Source organism: Ruditapes philippinarum, unplaced genomic scaffold (assembly GCF_026571515.1).
Source record: "Ruditapes philippinarum isolate M1 unplaced genomic scaffold, ASM2657151v2 ctg3069_1_1_1_1, whole genome shotgun sequence".
NCBI classification, from domain to species: domain Eukaryota; kingdom Metazoa; phylum Mollusca; class Bivalvia; order Venerida; family Veneridae; genus Ruditapes; species Ruditapes philippinarum.
In genome coordinates, this window is record NW_026857365.1 from 13,414 (window position 1) to 30,356 (window position 16,943).

The window sequence follows — 16,943 nt, forward strand, 5'->3', positions numbered from 1 at the left end:
GACACTCATTAGAAGATGTTTCATGCTTAATATCTTAGCTCTAGCTCTTTGGGTACTTTAAAAGAAGATTTTTTTTAAGTTTTTACTATATGCATATAGGGAAAATCAATGACCCCCTGGGGCGGGGCCAATTTTGACCCCAGGGATTTTCTTTGATCAATCTTGGTAGACACTCACTAGAAGATGTTTCATGCCAAATATCTAAGCTTTAGCTCTTTGGGTTTTCTAGAAGAAGATGTTTAAAGTGTTTTCTTTTGGTTGCCATGGCAACCAGAGTTCTGCGACGGACGACGTTCGACGGACGAAGAGTGATCCTAATAGCTCACCCTGAGCATATGCTCAGGTGAGCTAAAAACAAATGAAAGTTGTTTTTGTCAGTATGGCTATGCTGAAATCATGTGCATTGCCGGGAAAAGAAAATCGTTGTCTGTTATTAATCATACAGAACTTTCCCATATTTGCTTTTATTATAATCTTTTTCGTCACTATGATTGACACAAGTCCATGCAAAATATCAAAGTGATGCAGTCTGATTTTAGACTTCACACTGCACACTCTTCAGGAAATGAAAAGAGAATGTGAAAATAATTAAGTTTTCATCAGTATGGCACTTTAAAATGGTAATTTGTCAGTGATGAATGAACATACAATTCTAAAATAACTTACGAAATTACGTAAAGCATGTATCTTTCGGAGAAAGATATATTGACACGTTTAAAATATATAGTTGGCTGAATACTTTGTTGCAACTTATAAATACATTTCTCTTAGATGAAACTTGTAGACTCGGTTCGATTAAGCCTGTTAACAAGTGATAACCGTCTGTCAATTCTCATGCCTCCAGCACAAAATCACCACTACCTTGGGGTGGGTTTCAGCCACCTATATAACACTGGGAAATGACAAATCATTTTTTGTCAAAGTTGCATTTTTTAACAACTCCTGAACACATTTGAATCTAAAATGCTCCTGCAAGGGGATTTTCTCGTAGATCACAATCAAATATGGCCTTTACATAAATTTAAACTAGCCTACGCTTCAGTTGTGTGTAATATTTAAAATATTATTGCATTATTAGCTCTGGACGGGTCAGCGCAGTAGTTGTATATTGGACCTTTTTGCAAATGCGTATTCTTACTCGGATGTTATTAGGTTGTAGACATGTTACCTTAGGAAACGAAAACAGAGTAACCCGCGTGATTTTGAGAGAGGCTAAAGAGACAAAATTTGATGTTTTACACAAGTTAAGTAAGTCATTAAAATGTAAATGTAAAAAGGAAAATAGAAAATATATTCAGAATAGTCCGATTTTATTGAAGTGTTGCAAGCCTGTTCATTATTGAGTCATTTTGCACAATAAAAATATTATTTTGGATTCTGGAATGGACTTAAAGATTGCACACAAGTGATCAAAAGATACACAAATCTGAGACAGAAAGACTCTTTATGTCAATAAAATTACACTGTGGAATCCTTATAATAATCGAATCGAATTTTCAGCAGTTTTAAAGATACTTTTATAGTGCAAAGTAAATTTTTGAATAACCAGTTTTTTCATCATTTTTAATATTCTTGGTGGATGAAGGAAAGTTAAATACACCACACGATAAAGTCTGCTATATGGTTGATACTTTGCTTTTGACGTAGAGTAAATAGCTTCTATTTATGTGTCACGGAAGAATAATTAATAAATTTATATATGGGATCATTCACACTTGATGACACTCATAAGTTTAATCAGATATGTAGACACATTTATCTTTAACAAAACAGCAATAAAAATCTTTCGCCTTTAATGTTTTTTCTCCATCTAAATGGTTTACACCATTTTTTGATAATAATATTAATATAAATACAATACTTATAATACCTGATAGTGAAAATACATATGATATACAGACTTTTTAAAATTATTTATCTTACTTTATGATACTATTATTTCAGCTAAGAGGGAAGGTAAATTACGAAACTCTCTTGATTTATAAAAAATATTGTGATACTTGGAAGCTAACCGTTACAATACAAAGTTCAAGAGGTCATTTCAAATTATGTTCATAGCGCGTTTCTTTTACTGAAAACAACGCATTTTATTACCTTTACCCCCATTGTACTCATCATCCAAAGCAACATTTTTCTACTTAAACCGAGAGTTCAGGACACCATTTTATGAGTCCATTGTACGATTTTTGTCACGTGATCATCCGAAGTGTTACAGATTGATATTTTCAATAAAACAATCAAACCTATTCTTTTATACGGATCTAAAATATGAGCTTTGGAAATTATGATATAATGAATGTATACAACTTAAATTCTTAAGTATATTTTAAGAGTAAAAAATCAGCCCCAAACTCTATGATATATGGAGAAACTGTTGTAACCCGCTATCTTTAGATATTGAAGAGAAAACTAATCGCATGTTGGTCAAAAATATGTAATGTTAATTCAGATACATAGCCAAATAAATCATCTTCAATCTTTTACAAAAATGTAGTTAACATGGCTATACATTGAACACTGAATCATAAATAAAAATATCCTTTTAAATGCTTCATTACCGCATTTATTGATTCCTCTTACATCAAACTAAAGACAAAAATATACGAGTATATATAATATACAATGTATTATCTGGATGCTTTTATTCAATTTTAAGCAATATCTAAATAAAAAAAAAACGTGAGCAAAATTGCTCTCATAATTTTTGTATTATTTGTTTAACTATTTATCATTATTCTCAATGTTTCCGTTCAATTCGATAGCCATAGTTTCTGCCAGCATTTTCTGATTTTCCTCACTCGTTATTTCCACCTGAATATCATCATTGACCTCTATATCATCCAGCATGTTTTTACACATGTGATGGGTTACAGCTGCACACATTGTGTGACTGACAACACTACTGGTAGTCCTAACACGATCTCTGCAAACAAACACATAAAACCGATGAAAATTATAGTGAATCGGTCACCAAGAATGCAGTCCCAGTAAATGATTCTAAACGATTGCTTTTAACTTCATAAACGATATTTTAAAATATAAAGAAAAGTAAATCTTTCAAATGATAATTTCTTATATTCTTCAGTCAATTTTATATGAATATGAACTTTGTTTAAGCTTCTCGGTAATGTCTTTGATATGCTTAATATAAACTTTCGTTATAGGTCACTCTTTAAAATCTTTGAAATGATTATGAATGTTTGTTTCAAGCATCCGGCTTTTTCTCGTAAGAGCTTTTGGTTTAACCTTCTCATACATGTATTTGATATAAAATAGAGAGAAATAAGAATCCCTAAAGAAAGCCCAACACGGCAAAATTGAAAATGTTGCAGGCTCGGTTTGATTGAGCCTGGTAACGGAGGGTACTGGTAAAATGAAAGGAATTATATGGTGATATCGATAATTGTATTTATAACTTACAGGAAAAACTCAACGGCAAGAAGAAGGGCAATTGGTTCGATGGGAATACTAAGAGATGACAGAATCATCACGATAGTAACAATTGATGCACTTGGTACTGACGGAATCGCCAAAGCAGACATTGTTGTCAGAAAGCTGAAATATGAGAAAAGAACAACTCTTTTTATGTATAAATATTGTTTCGATGGATTCGCGGATGAACGCAAAAAGGTTAAACGTGTAATGAACGTTTCAATTTACAGTATAAAATGAAATAATTATATTTTCACTAAATTATTTTTTCTTGTATAATAAAGTTATATACGTTAAAGGCTGTCTAGTAAATATATTTAGTCATTGACGGATACAAGTAAAAAACAGCAGAGAAACCTTAATCCTTTAATTCTTGATCTGATGAAAACTTTTCAATTGTAAGTACAAATACTGTTTTAACCTTCTCATTGTTCGTATGTTTTTTGTTGTTTTTTTTAAAAAAAAAAGAAAAAAGACACAAATAATTTTTGAAAAGAATACCACTATATTATACCAGTTAGCAGTTTGTTTTGAGATCGTACAGTACTGCCTAGTGACCATAGGGGTGAAGACATATTTCAGCATGTCAAATGAAAGTCACTGTACAGATGTTTCAATTTTATATATCTAAATGTATAAAGGAAAGACATTTGTAAAGGAAAGTGCATGGCGCCCCGATGCAAGACCAATTCTGACCCAATGGCTGTTTTTAAAAATCTTGGGATATTCGAAGACAATTTTTTAATGCCAAACATCTAATATATAGCCCTTATTTTTTGTTTTGTTTTGTTTAGCAGAAGATGATCTTTGGGGGACAGCTACCCCGTAGTAAGGTCATTTTTGGCCACATGGCTATAATTGGAATAATCTTAGTAGATGTTGGATAAACGACAATGTTTGATACCAAATAACAAGTAAACTTTTTGATTTGAAAGAGAACATTCTTAATATTCTACTATATGTAGATAATGAATTATGAAAAAGAAATCAAACAAAGGAGGATGTCTTTCAATGAAGGTATCCCCAAACCCAGGACCACCGGCAAACAGCTCATCAGGGCATCAAACAGATCTTTAACCCAAGGGTGGGGCCAATTTAAGGCTATAATTTGAACGTTCTTGGAAGAGGTCAGCTATAAAATCTTTCATGTCAAATGCCTAAGGTTTACCTAAGAAAATTGATTTATATTTTATGTTTATAGGAAAACCCTATGATCTTCCTAGTTCTTTTTTGTTTGCCCCGTTAACCAAATTTCTGCATGAAAACATAATAATATTACAGTTAAGCCTCTAACACATGGTACAATCCTGACAAGTTTGGTTGAAATCGGACTTGTTGTTTGAAAGAAGTAGTTTATTTTAATTTCAAGATGCTGCGGTGGTATAAAAAATCAAAATTTTACCAAACAGTTAAGACGGTGACAGTTGTGGTTGGTATTCCGGAAATATTTGACAAAAACAAACACGAGCATGCAATAAATACAGCACTTCCATTTGCACTCAATGTGACGCTGAAAGGAATGGTAAATCTTGTAATTCTCTTATCAAGTTCTAACTTTACTTCACAGCTTGTCAACATTTCTGGTATGGCAACTGCTCTGCAAAAAATAAAAATAAATATCTTACCATTGTGTTTCTGATAAGTGCCATGTTAGATCATTTCAATTTACAGTACTACATTCTGCATATACAAACAGAGATAATAAAAAAATACTTATTATATTTTATCTATTAACCACCTCGGGAGTATCCTTGATTAACAATTACTCATAAATTGACCCCATAAGTAAAATGGTATGGAGCAATGCAAACAGTTTACATGATTTCATAGTTCACATCGAAATAATATAATTGAAGTGCAAGTCAGATATTATAACTGTTAAGCTTTGATCAAGATTGTTATGTAAGGAAACAATACATTATTATAAATCACTAACAGTTTACCATGATTCAATCAAACTGGAAATGAGTTACTCCTCCAAATTTTATAACAACAACAAGAACAAAAAACCCTTATCGATAGTAAAATAAAAAGTTGATATACTTTAGTTAAATGATAATCTGTTTGGTTTAATACGCTTGATCTGTTTAATCAATGCATAAGAACTGACAAGTTGTACTCACGTGCTTGAAGCAGCAAAACTTATCAACCACGATCTTGATATTGCCGACATATGTCTGAAAGGATTCCGTCGTGTTAGCACAAATAAAACTAAAGGCATAACAATGATCTGTTGAACAAAACAACCAACTACAACCGCAGAAATAAACAGTCCAAGGTCACGAAACACACTTCCAACATCATCCAGTTCAGCTACAGGCACAAGAATTAGACTGAGGACCCCCACAGGGGTTGTCCTATTAAAAAAAAAGAAATTAAAATAATATCTTCTTATCTGAGAATAATTTCATTTATGTAGATAAACGTATTCATCAAACTACAAAGAATCAAATGTATCAAATCTATTTAATATTTACCATAGTAACCACCGGATAATGATGATAACTACCCGGGTTAATGCATCTAAAACATCTATCAGTGGTCTTCCCTGTTTACCTAGAGCTGACGTTGCCATTCCGAGTAAAGTGCATGCAAAAATTAAACCTGAAAAGAAACTTTGCTTTTAAAACATCTTTAATATACATTGCAAACAATTTATTTAAATACATTCAAATTTTAAAAATGAAGACCTAAAATATTGCAGGTTTGGTTTGATTGAGTCTGTTCTCCTTTCGCAAGAATAACTTTTACTGAAGTTATTACTAAATAAATGATTAATCTAAATTAATGATATCAGAATAATGATCAATAAGTAATAATAAAAATAATAAAGCACAAATAAATTGATAAGGCAAGAAGGAATAATTTGAAAACACATTTTGACTTTAATCTAACTCCGGCCATAATTGTTTGAATACCGAGTAAATTTGGTCCACTGCTGCTTCCTAGCGTCTTTCCTACGATGGCAAAGGATGATTTCCCTGACGTTGTGTTTACTATGTCCTTATATTTGTATTCTGTCCGCGTTTGTTGAAAAGTTGCCACGAATAAGTTATCAGGGATAATGTTTCTTAAAAAGAAATTTTCTCTATAATTATTCAATTCAAAAATAATTACCAAATATGCAAACAATTACTTTTTTACGACTTTCCATTTCTCAGATATTTATTCTTATTTCTATGCAATAAACTGACATGTTTTTCTTCTATTGTCCTTGGTCGCTCAACCTGACATGAAATTTCTTCAAGCATGAACAGTTTGGCCTACCCACCAAAGACAAACATACAGTTTAGACGTCAGTAATCAACTTCCTTCATTTTTTATGTTATAAGTAGAAGATGTTTGATTCCAAGGAAGACATATTAGATTTTATAAAGGGACTAAACCGTCTCCAAATTTGTTTCTATATGTCAGACTTTGTTCCTCATCTCCTTTACTTAATTTCAACACCTTGGCGTTCCGAACATTGTATTGAATTATTAAACAAATTCACCTAAGCATGTCAGCAAATATATCTTGCGTCTCCATAGGTTTCGTTTCCAATGCAGATTGAACATTGCTTTTTCCACTTTCAACACCTGAAATACAATAAGTTTGTTTGTTTGTTTGGAACGCTATAATAAGCTAAACATGTTATGTAAAACTTTGTAAATGACAATAGAAATGAACCCATTAAATCCTAGAATACAAGTTTATCTCTTTCAAATAATCAATTATGTTTTTTTGATGTAATTGTATTAAAAAGTTCTTTGAGTGAATTTACAGAATAAAATCTATTACGGGCCTGTGAAAAATCATGACATTCAAGAAGAAAATGCTTGACAGTAAAATTTTCATTACAACTTAAACAGAAATGGGCATTGTCATTTGTAAGAAGATAAGAATGGGTTATTTTACTGTGTCCAATTCGGCATCGAAGAAGAACTGTTTGATCACGGCGGTTTTATAGAAATAGAGATGGTGACACATCAAGTGACGGGTTTATATCGTGAAGTTTATTAAAAACGGCATTGACCCAATTTGCTTCCATTCAGATATTACGAGTTTATTTATAGCCGGTGTAAAGTCACAAGCTGGTAACAATAAGTCAGTTTTTTGAAAAGCTAATGATTGTTTAGCTAAAGCATCTAATTTTTCATTTCCTCGTATTCCTACATGACTTGGAATCCAATATAATTTAACATATTTTGTTTTTAGTATATCATGAAATCGTAAAAGAAGTTTCTTTACCATGATATTGTCAGATTTTTAATTGATTTTTAAACAGAAAGCGAGTCAGAAAATATCACAAATTTATCGTGGGTATGCTGTGAAATGGTCGACAATGCTAAGTCGATAGCTTTTGCTTCAGCAGTAAAAGTTGAAGCATTATCTGGTAACCTCATACTAGATGTAAAATTTTCGAAATACAATAAGAGGGTAAAAGAATGAAGATATTTTTTTCCAATTTCTAAACATAGATTAACACTAAGATTGTTCGAACATTAGTTTGTACTTCAAACTAATTGCACAAACAATACAATTATGAGAAACTAAACGTTTTCAGGTTAATATGATTAAATGGAAGATAAAACATTAATTTTTATGTGACAGCAATAAGGTATAACAGAACAAAAACAAAACTGTTACATTCTTTTCGTTTAGAGAATGATTTGGTCTTTGTACATTCCCTAAACGCATTGACAACAAAAAATGCAAATGTAGGTCAAAGCTTTCTCCGAACAAATTTGATTTTTATTAATTCTTTTTGATAAACAAGAAAATATATTTTTCGATATGATATCATAAGTTAAGACATAGGCATAAACAAAACTGCTTTCTACGACTAGTTTGGTATAAAAAGGTAGGTAACTTTAATACTTACCGGGTCGTAAAACGTAGAACGATACAACACCAAGACCTGTGCCTAAGGCATTTGTAATAAATACAAAAACAAAGGAAACAATTCCGATTTTTCCGTTGGCTTTTGGGTGAAGTGACGCAGTTCCTAAAATTGAATAAACAGGTTACAGCGTTTTTGGATAAATTATATATCACATCTTCAACGTTAGCTATATTAAATGACCTTGTCCATCTTTCAATCTGGACAAAACAATTCATAATTTGTAAGGAAATTTCAAAATATGTTAAAAGTGAAACGCGAACAATATATAGACCATTAATATGCGACATGGGTACTGTGGCTGATCATTGTCTGTACTGGTCTGTTGCCGTTCTGTTTCATGTAAACTTCATTTAACATAGTTGAGTTGGTACTTGTAAAATGATTACAATATTTTCAACAAAGGACAAAATATGTAAAATGTTATTTCGTTTCAGTTGTCATTACAAAATTTATAAATGTTAAGTGAAAATTTGTTTAGGGGTGAAGTGTCATGCAACACAATTAAATAGGAGATTGAGCAGAACATGTTCATACCTGTTATAACACTGGAGACTATCAGAGGAACTATCATCATTTTCAAAAGTCGCAAGTACAGTTCACCTGGTAAACCTTAAAAAGATATAGTGACAAATAATCACAAAGTATATTTTGCTTATGTGCATCAGTTTGATTTTACATTAATGTTTCATTTTTGCCAAATAGCACCGCTATAAAGAGCAACACTCATATAGAAAGCACATACTTTATTTGCATTTCAAATTTAGATGTTTTATATATTGCTTTAAAATCAGCACTTAATAACAATAAATATTTGGTATATGGTCTAGTTTAGGAATTGCGTTTGCATTATCAGTAAAGTTTTTACAGAACGACATGACATAACATTAATTATGTTTGCATGAGTTATAACATTTTTTTTCTATTATTTTATCTTTTTTTTTTAAAGGTATGAAAGGATTGAGAAAACATAATTTTTGAATAGCAACAATCAGACCTAAGGTAAAACAAAAATGATATCAATATTGCTGGTCAGAATAAGTATAGTCAAACTTTGCTTAAAAAGACAGAGTGGTTGGTAAACAAATCCCATTAAATTGTGTGATTTAGGCATTTTTATAGTTTCAATTACAATTAAGCTATTAAGGAGTTTTACCGTGTTGATTAAGATACTGATCATTGTTTTATTTTTTCGGTTATCTTGTTACATATATTTTATCACTTAAAATCGGCAAACACTTTAGATTAAAATCGTTTTCACAGAACTGAAAAAGAAAATGAGAAATGATTAACAAGTTACAAAAGAGATAACTGATTCCTGTTTGGTTTGAAATTTACTTCGTTAACCCCTATCATGTATGGCAGTTATTTTTATGAAATACACTGCAGTCCACATCGAGGATGCAGTTTTTAACCATAATAATTGTATCAAGCATGCACAGAAATCTTTTTCAGAACGATATAGAAGAAATCAAGAATGATAGATACTTGTGGATATTGTGGAGGCTACGTTCTGTCAATGTTATTCTTCAATGTTGATCTATATTCCCACTCTTATTTACTTACCAAGCCATAATAATACGGAACTAGATGGAGAGCTTGATCTGACAGCAAACCCGATACCTATTCCACATATCACGCCTAACAATGTTAGAAGTAGCAGAAGGTTCTTCTTTATCGCTATCATCAAACAATCTTTCTGTGCCATAGTTGTTGTCCTGAAAATGAAAAAAATATAATAATTTTGCGATGACCGTGTTTGTTTTAACGAGTTACAAACCTTTCAACTAATAATGATCTTTTTTTAGTCTTGAACCAGTACTAGTACCAGTTCATGTTAAATGTTGAAGTCCGCTTAAGCAGATGCTAGGGGTCGAGGACGACAGTATGCACTTGACAGTACCGTCCATGAACAGGCTCAATCAAACCGAGCCCAAACATTTTCAATGTTGCAGTACTGGGCTTTCTTTAGGGATTCTTATTTTCTCTATTTTATTAAACTTGAACAGAATTTTACAATTAACATTATTTTATCAATACATTGTTATTTTACCTCTGCAGTTGCTTCTCAAAGCATACTTTGGAATAATTATCGGTTATGGGTGATAATAACTTGAATGCAAAATAAAATACATGCAAAAATATAATAGTTATAACCTTAGCCGGTATATCTTCATTTATTTTGAATTTAAAAGTTATAGTGTCGTTGTAAATTTGGTTAAAAAATCATATTAAGAAAAGTGTTCATTATGTTTTCTAATATATGTATTGTGATATATGTTTTGCCCATTTGAGTAAAAAGAATCGAACGCACTTATCCAACAACAAGATCGTTGTTTTCAAACCTCATGCACCTCTCTATGGATTCGAATCCCGATTGAGACATCGGGATTATTTCATGTAAGGAAGCTATAGGAACGTCGGTGGTTCTACTCAAGTGCCTGTTCGTGCCTAAAATAATGCACGGAAGGGCATCTTACATCTTCTACCACCAGTAATGCTAGAAAGTCGCCTTATGAAATGTACTGCGTTTGTGCGATGTTCAACCCAGCCGAGAATTAAAACCAATTTAAACAGAGATGAAAGTCGTATTTATCAAGAGTTGTTTCTTAACTTATCTAATTATCTAATTGTCATTGTTTTAAAAATACAAATTACTATTTTTCTAATTTACCTTATTTATTCAAGTTATATATTTTAAAGTACAACTTAGTTTACGTGGTAAATCTTTGTCTTCAACTTTATTATATAGTAACAATGATATGTTACTTCCGCTCCCGCTTTATTAAATGACCTGACCAGTATGAAAAGTCCAATGTCTACATGATTGCCTGATCGCCTGTAGAAATATTATATGTAATAATTTCCGAAAAAAGAAAGAAATTTGACAATGTATGACAAACGAACTTCTTCAATGAATAATATTCTTTCGCTTTCACCTGATTCATCACAAAGTGTAATAATGCTCATGTTTTTGTTGTCAAATTGAGCTGAATTATCTATATATTTTACGAGATCAAATTATATACAAGGGATTTAACAGTTATTGATAATTACTAATGATTAGATCTAAAATATATATAAATATAATATTTTAACTATTTTAATCTAAATTATAAAAGACTGTCCCCTCTCGTATTATGGAATAAATGGTATCGGTCGATCATTTACGAATACTGTTTTTAGAAATACCCGCCTTTGGTAACGTGACATGCTTTAAATATATATATATATATATATATATATATATATATATAAAACTGAGAATAATTATGAAAAAATAGATAATTATAATGACCTTTGTCCCAGTAGGCTCATTATTTACAATGACAACCTTTTCACATTTGCACGGGCATAATGTCACTTTAAGATATGATAAGATCATTCAATTTGATGGCAACATCAACGTATAGAAAAAAAAAGCAATAAAACTATGGTGCATAAACTTTAACGCAATATAAATACACACAAACAAATTCAAAGATCAAAATCTTTATCAATAAAAAAGTTATCACTTATACTGAATAATAAGCTCGAGCCATATATTTCATGTTTAATAATTATAAATGAACACCTTTAGGTTAATGATACACATCATTATCTGTTGAAGAAATGTTATCTTAGTTTTCATACTTAAAGTGGCATAATGTCCATCCACGTGTAAATGTTAAGAAGATAGGAAAAAGTCAAAAGTTAGTTTACATTTGCCATATCTGTTTTCAATTTCATATTTTACTTTTATTATAAAGCCCGCGTGGCACACGGACATTTCTATAAATATCCCCCAAAATGAATCGGTTATGCCCAGCTCATTAAAAGAGTGGACATTTAGTCAGTTTATATATTTTATCCTTAACATTTTTAGTAACCGATGATATATGTCTAATAGCAGTTTAATTAAAAAGCCAGTGTGACGGCTAGAGTCTTGATAATTAAACATCTACTGCAAAATACAATTTTAACTTTCCAAGATACAGGTGGCATACGTGATACCGGTGTACATAAGCTTAAAGAAAACAACACATACATTGGATTGTAGACCCAACGCTTATTCGCCCCTGAATATCAAATTATGTTGTTTACAAGCACTAGACATGATTTGTTTAAGTACATCACTACATTTTATAAACAGACTGTGTCTCCAGGTATGCAACATCAAATAGTATTCCATCATTAAAATTTGAAATATTTCATAAGTATACTTCAACATAATTTTTCCAATCCATTTACACCATAACGTAAATGCTCCTTTTATAACTATTTTTCACACTTTCATATTGTTTTTTTATTTATTTAAAAAAACTCAAAACTGGTAGACGGAAGACCTATGATAGAGAAAATTTGAAAAGAGCATATGAGGCTACACTCTCTGGCATGTCCGTATATAGAGCCGCAAGGATATATCAAATGCCAGATTCTACACTTAGAGATAGGACAAGGCACAATGTTTCTGTGGATTGTTTGATTACAGCCAAGCGTCTTTTTACTGAGGAAGAGAAGAAAAAACTTGTTGACCATGTTTACATGTCAACACTAGATTATGGGTACTGTTTAACTGACCTACTGACCTACAGGTTATTGCTGCAGGTTATGCCAGGTCATTAGAAAGAATGTCAGGGCAAAAGCAGGATAGGTTTACTCATTAATTGAAAGATGGGATGATCTTAAGGTTGTTAAACCACAGAAATTGTCTTTGAAAAGAGCAAAGTTTGCATATGAAGAAACATATTTCAGTGAGCTTAAGAGTGTTTTGATTGAGAATGATTTAATGAATTCTCCATATATTCTTTGAATCTGCATTCTCTACCGATCATACACCCCAAAAGATGTGGTTTAAATATCAAAGCTCAATCTGTTGTATCTGAGAGGTAAAAGACAGTAACAGTCATAGGTTCAGCTTGTGTAAAACATTGCTCGGATGTGGTTGATGGGTCAGGGGAGCGATCTAGGGCCATATTGGCCCTCTTGTTTTAAATTAAAGATCAGACGACAACTTCACCGTCTGTAATGTAAGTCTCAGTAGTAGGTTTTGTGTTACCGTAGCAATGTTAAGTTCATTCTGTTTGTAAATTTATGCATTAAATGATACATGATACATGTACGCTGTCTGGTTCAATTATTCCGCAGTTCAGTTGGTAACGAAATTAAATAATAAAAAAAGATTTTTTACAATGCTTTTTACTTTGTATGCGTGCTGGTGATGCAATGTAACAGTGACAAGAAGCATGTGCAATATGACTGAATGTCGACAAATATTCAGCTGTCAAAATGTTCACCTTTTTTGCTCCTCTTTTATTTGCATAGGTTTTTTTGTTCACAATTATTATATTCACTGATCTCTTTGATTTAATCATTTGATTAGTACTTAACTAGTTTGTAACAAGTTTGCTCAATTTTATAGGCATACAACTGTCAATTTTTTTCTTCTCGTCTTGGAAATTTTCTAAATGCGTCCAAACTCTGAATGTCTTAAAATCTTTGGATAGTTAAACTCTACCTGTTCATTTAAACAAATTTTATCTAATAAGATTTTGAAATTAATGATTCATTTAATTTGATTAGTGTTTCATATTGTCAATGAAATTTTATCAGTTTTCATTAAAGTTATGATTCACGGCTTAAGAGATCCTGTAAAACAATTTTTTATGGTTTAATATCATAAATATGATGCTCAAATTATCAAATTGTAAGTTCCAAAAAGCATTATTCATAAAGATATACCCAAATTTAACCTTCCACATAAAAAAGGTCGAATAAAAAATTATTTTCTAACACCTCTAAGTCAATTTTTTAAATAAGATATGAATGCATATATTTTAATGATTACATATGATATGCACAATTATTTGCAGTACATATTCAACATATTATTTGATGTTTGAAACTGGTTTTATAAGCATAATTATATACATAAATATAATTTCACATAATGTATACATGTTCCACATCAATTACAACATACATGATCTTTTAATTTAATCGTTTGCACATGCTAAATAACACTTACCTGAATATATGGTACTCATTAAAATCTTTGACACTCAGGTATATTGACCAATATAAAAGGTTAATCGCATATATTTTGTATAACACATACCGCAGGGTGATGATTATATTGTGCATAACAGTTTATACACGGTCAGCTAGCCTTTCAAAACATTTTATATTGAATAATTAATACTGTTACTTCTTTAATTACAGAGAAAACCCTTATTTTAGAGAAACTGACAGCATCCGCCTATAACACGTACGACAAGCTCGTGTTAACGAAGGCTACTTTTTCGAAACCCTTCAGCAAGCTTTATTTGCTAAGATATTGCTTTATCATCTAATGAGAGGACATGGATTCCTTTTAAAAAAATGAAACATACTTTTAAAGTTTACCATATCAATGAAAAAATGCGTATGAAATGTTTATTTTGTATAGTATAGAAAATAGAAAAGCACAAGCCATTGAACAAGACGAAAGCTGGCTTATAAGCTACACATATGTTATCACTAAAGCATCACCGTCTTTTCGCTAAAAGTGGCAATACTAGATAATAATAGCTATGTTTTCAATGATAATATTAATTGTGATAGAACATAAAAATATTAAAACTAGCAGATTTTTTTTAAATATTTTTTTTTACAATTTACAGTACCAGAGTATGAATTTCGCGGTCAAACGATGCAGCGCATTGTAATTTATACAAAAAAGACTATAGGCTATCGACCGAATATTGAAGAAATAACTCAGGTCTGTCGCAATTTGAAATTTAACGGTTGGAACTAAAAGTGTCGCACTTTCCTAATAAGAAGAATGCCATTTTTTAACCATTTGATTTCAATTTATGATTTCAAAAAATAACAGTCAAAAGTAAAGAAATGATACAGTACAACGATATAGTTAAAAAAGACTTACATTCAATTTTAATTTGATTTCTATTCCCAACTATGTATCTGTTTCGGTGTGTAAAATAACATCAGGTTAAACACCATGAACGTAGCAAACCACACAGTGTAAAGATATAACATTTATATCAAAGTACTCTAGCTAGCCGTGAAACGATCCATTAAGTTTTAATAAAAGATTCAATATGATAAAATTGTATGAAGAATTTGTATAACATAATAATTTGGTAAGAGATGAATTCACGTGTCATTACTTTAATAATAATCACAAGGCGGAACAAACAAAAGCTATTACGTTTTAAGACAATATCTTATCTGTCTTAAGTCATGTGCGTTACTAAAAAAAAATATTTTTGTTGTCTTGATTAATTACACAGAACTTTTTCATATGTAAATGAAGTCTATATAAAGCAATGCTTTTTGATTAGAGGCATGAAAAACAGACTGTTCAGTAGAGAGAATGTAAAAACTATTGTAAAGTTTTCGCAAGTACGGCGCTTTAAATGGTCTTGATTTTTGTCAGTGAAGATATATACAATTTAAGAAAACTTAAACATACATTCATGTACGAAAACACTTATGTTTATAACTTTAGGAGAAAGAGATATTTGCACGTTATAATAATATTAGCGGCTGAATATTTCTAAGCTACTTATACGTGTAATTTTCTTTTTTAAAGTAGTAGACTCACGAGCACCTATACATTTAAACTAAGCCACGCACCTGTTGTGTGGAACATAACAAATACTATTATATTTGTTACAGTAGCTCTAATCATTATAGATAATATAAATCAAATCCTGAAATATTTTTCGTAAATAATGTTTTTGGAGATGTTTTTCTATGCGTCTTTGTGTAATCTATATAAGCCGCCATATTTTTTTTTGTTTATATTTACAATATCAAGGAGACTACCATGTAATCATTAAATTGTTTATTCGATTGAAAAATACATTTGAATAATTGCAAAATATGTATAATAATTGTTTTGTATAATTTATATTTTACAGTTAATGCCCGCCGTCAGTCCAGCTCAAAACCCTCAATCCACAGTCGACGCACTTATACACCTAATCTAAGAATCATATGACATATATATGGGAACCCATACTATAACATATTCATTAAGTACAATGGTAGTGCTAATATGAGTTATGTCACATGACCAGAGACGAATATAAGTAATACACCTTCCTCACATGCCCGGTAATATAAAAAAGTATTAAATCGACACTCTTATTCTGGAACAACGCAAATGCTATTAATGAAATGTCCATCACGCATTTTTGCTAAACACGTGGTGCACTGGACACGTTAACAAATATGCGACGTAGCTCTATTGGAACTATTTTGTGTTTTGACTCAGATGGCATTATGTATCCGGGAAATGACAATAGATAATAGCGCAATTTGTAAAATGAAACGGATTGAAGCTATGGTCAGGCACGCCTCCGAGCGTGAGCCGAAGAACAATGTTGAAGATTGGACTTGAATATGGTAAGTATGGTATTATTTACGAGTGTTTATATGTAATGTCAAGTCAAACAGTTCATTGGCATAAACATTTTACACGTTCATAGCCAATTTTCATTGTTGGCGGTTTATAATTCATAATTAACATAAACATTTGTATTATAAAAGTACACAAATTAATTTTGTTAATAATACATGTACAAATGTACATTATAATTACAATAGAAAATTAAAAAAAATATAGAAAATGTGCAAAAAAGAA

At 31.0% G+C, this 16,943-nt stretch overlaps 1 protein-coding gene across 2 annotated transcripts in view; it reads right to left on the bottom strand.

Annotated features, from left to right (window-relative positions):
- Positions 1 to 1,302: 1,302 nt before the first annotated feature.
- Positions 1,303 to 16,943, bottom strand: part of LOC132749508 (excitatory amino acid transporter-like) — a 28,651-nt gene continuing 13,010 nt past the window's right edge. The window contains exons 1-11 of one of the 2 annotated variants that reach the window (XM_060739300.1): positions 15,219 to 15,373; positions 9,881 to 10,032; positions 8,852 to 8,926; positions 8,297 to 8,419; positions 6,926 to 7,010; positions 6,351 to 6,502; positions 5,910 to 6,036; positions 5,556 to 5,789; positions 4,835 to 5,029; positions 3,421 to 3,555; positions 1,303 to 2,923 (exon numbers count right to left, since the gene is read on the bottom strand). In XM_060739300.1, coding sequence (XP_060595283.1) covers positions 2,722 to 2,923; positions 3,421 to 3,555; positions 4,835 to 5,029; positions 5,556 to 5,789; positions 5,910 to 6,036; positions 6,351 to 6,502; positions 6,926 to 7,010; positions 8,297 to 8,419; positions 8,852 to 8,926; positions 9,881 to 10,032; positions 15,219 to 15,220 — 1,482 coding nt within the window. In that variant the 5' untranslated portion in view covers positions 15,221 to 15,373 and the 3' untranslated portion in view covers positions 1,303 to 2,721. Of the gene's footprint in view, positions 2,924 to 3,420; positions 3,556 to 4,834; positions 5,030 to 5,555; positions 5,790 to 5,909; positions 6,037 to 6,350; positions 6,503 to 6,925; positions 7,011 to 8,296; positions 8,420 to 8,851; positions 8,927 to 9,880; positions 10,033 to 15,218; positions 15,374 to 16,943 lie in introns of those variants that run through there. The other variant, XM_060739301.1, reaches the window with a different exon arrangement.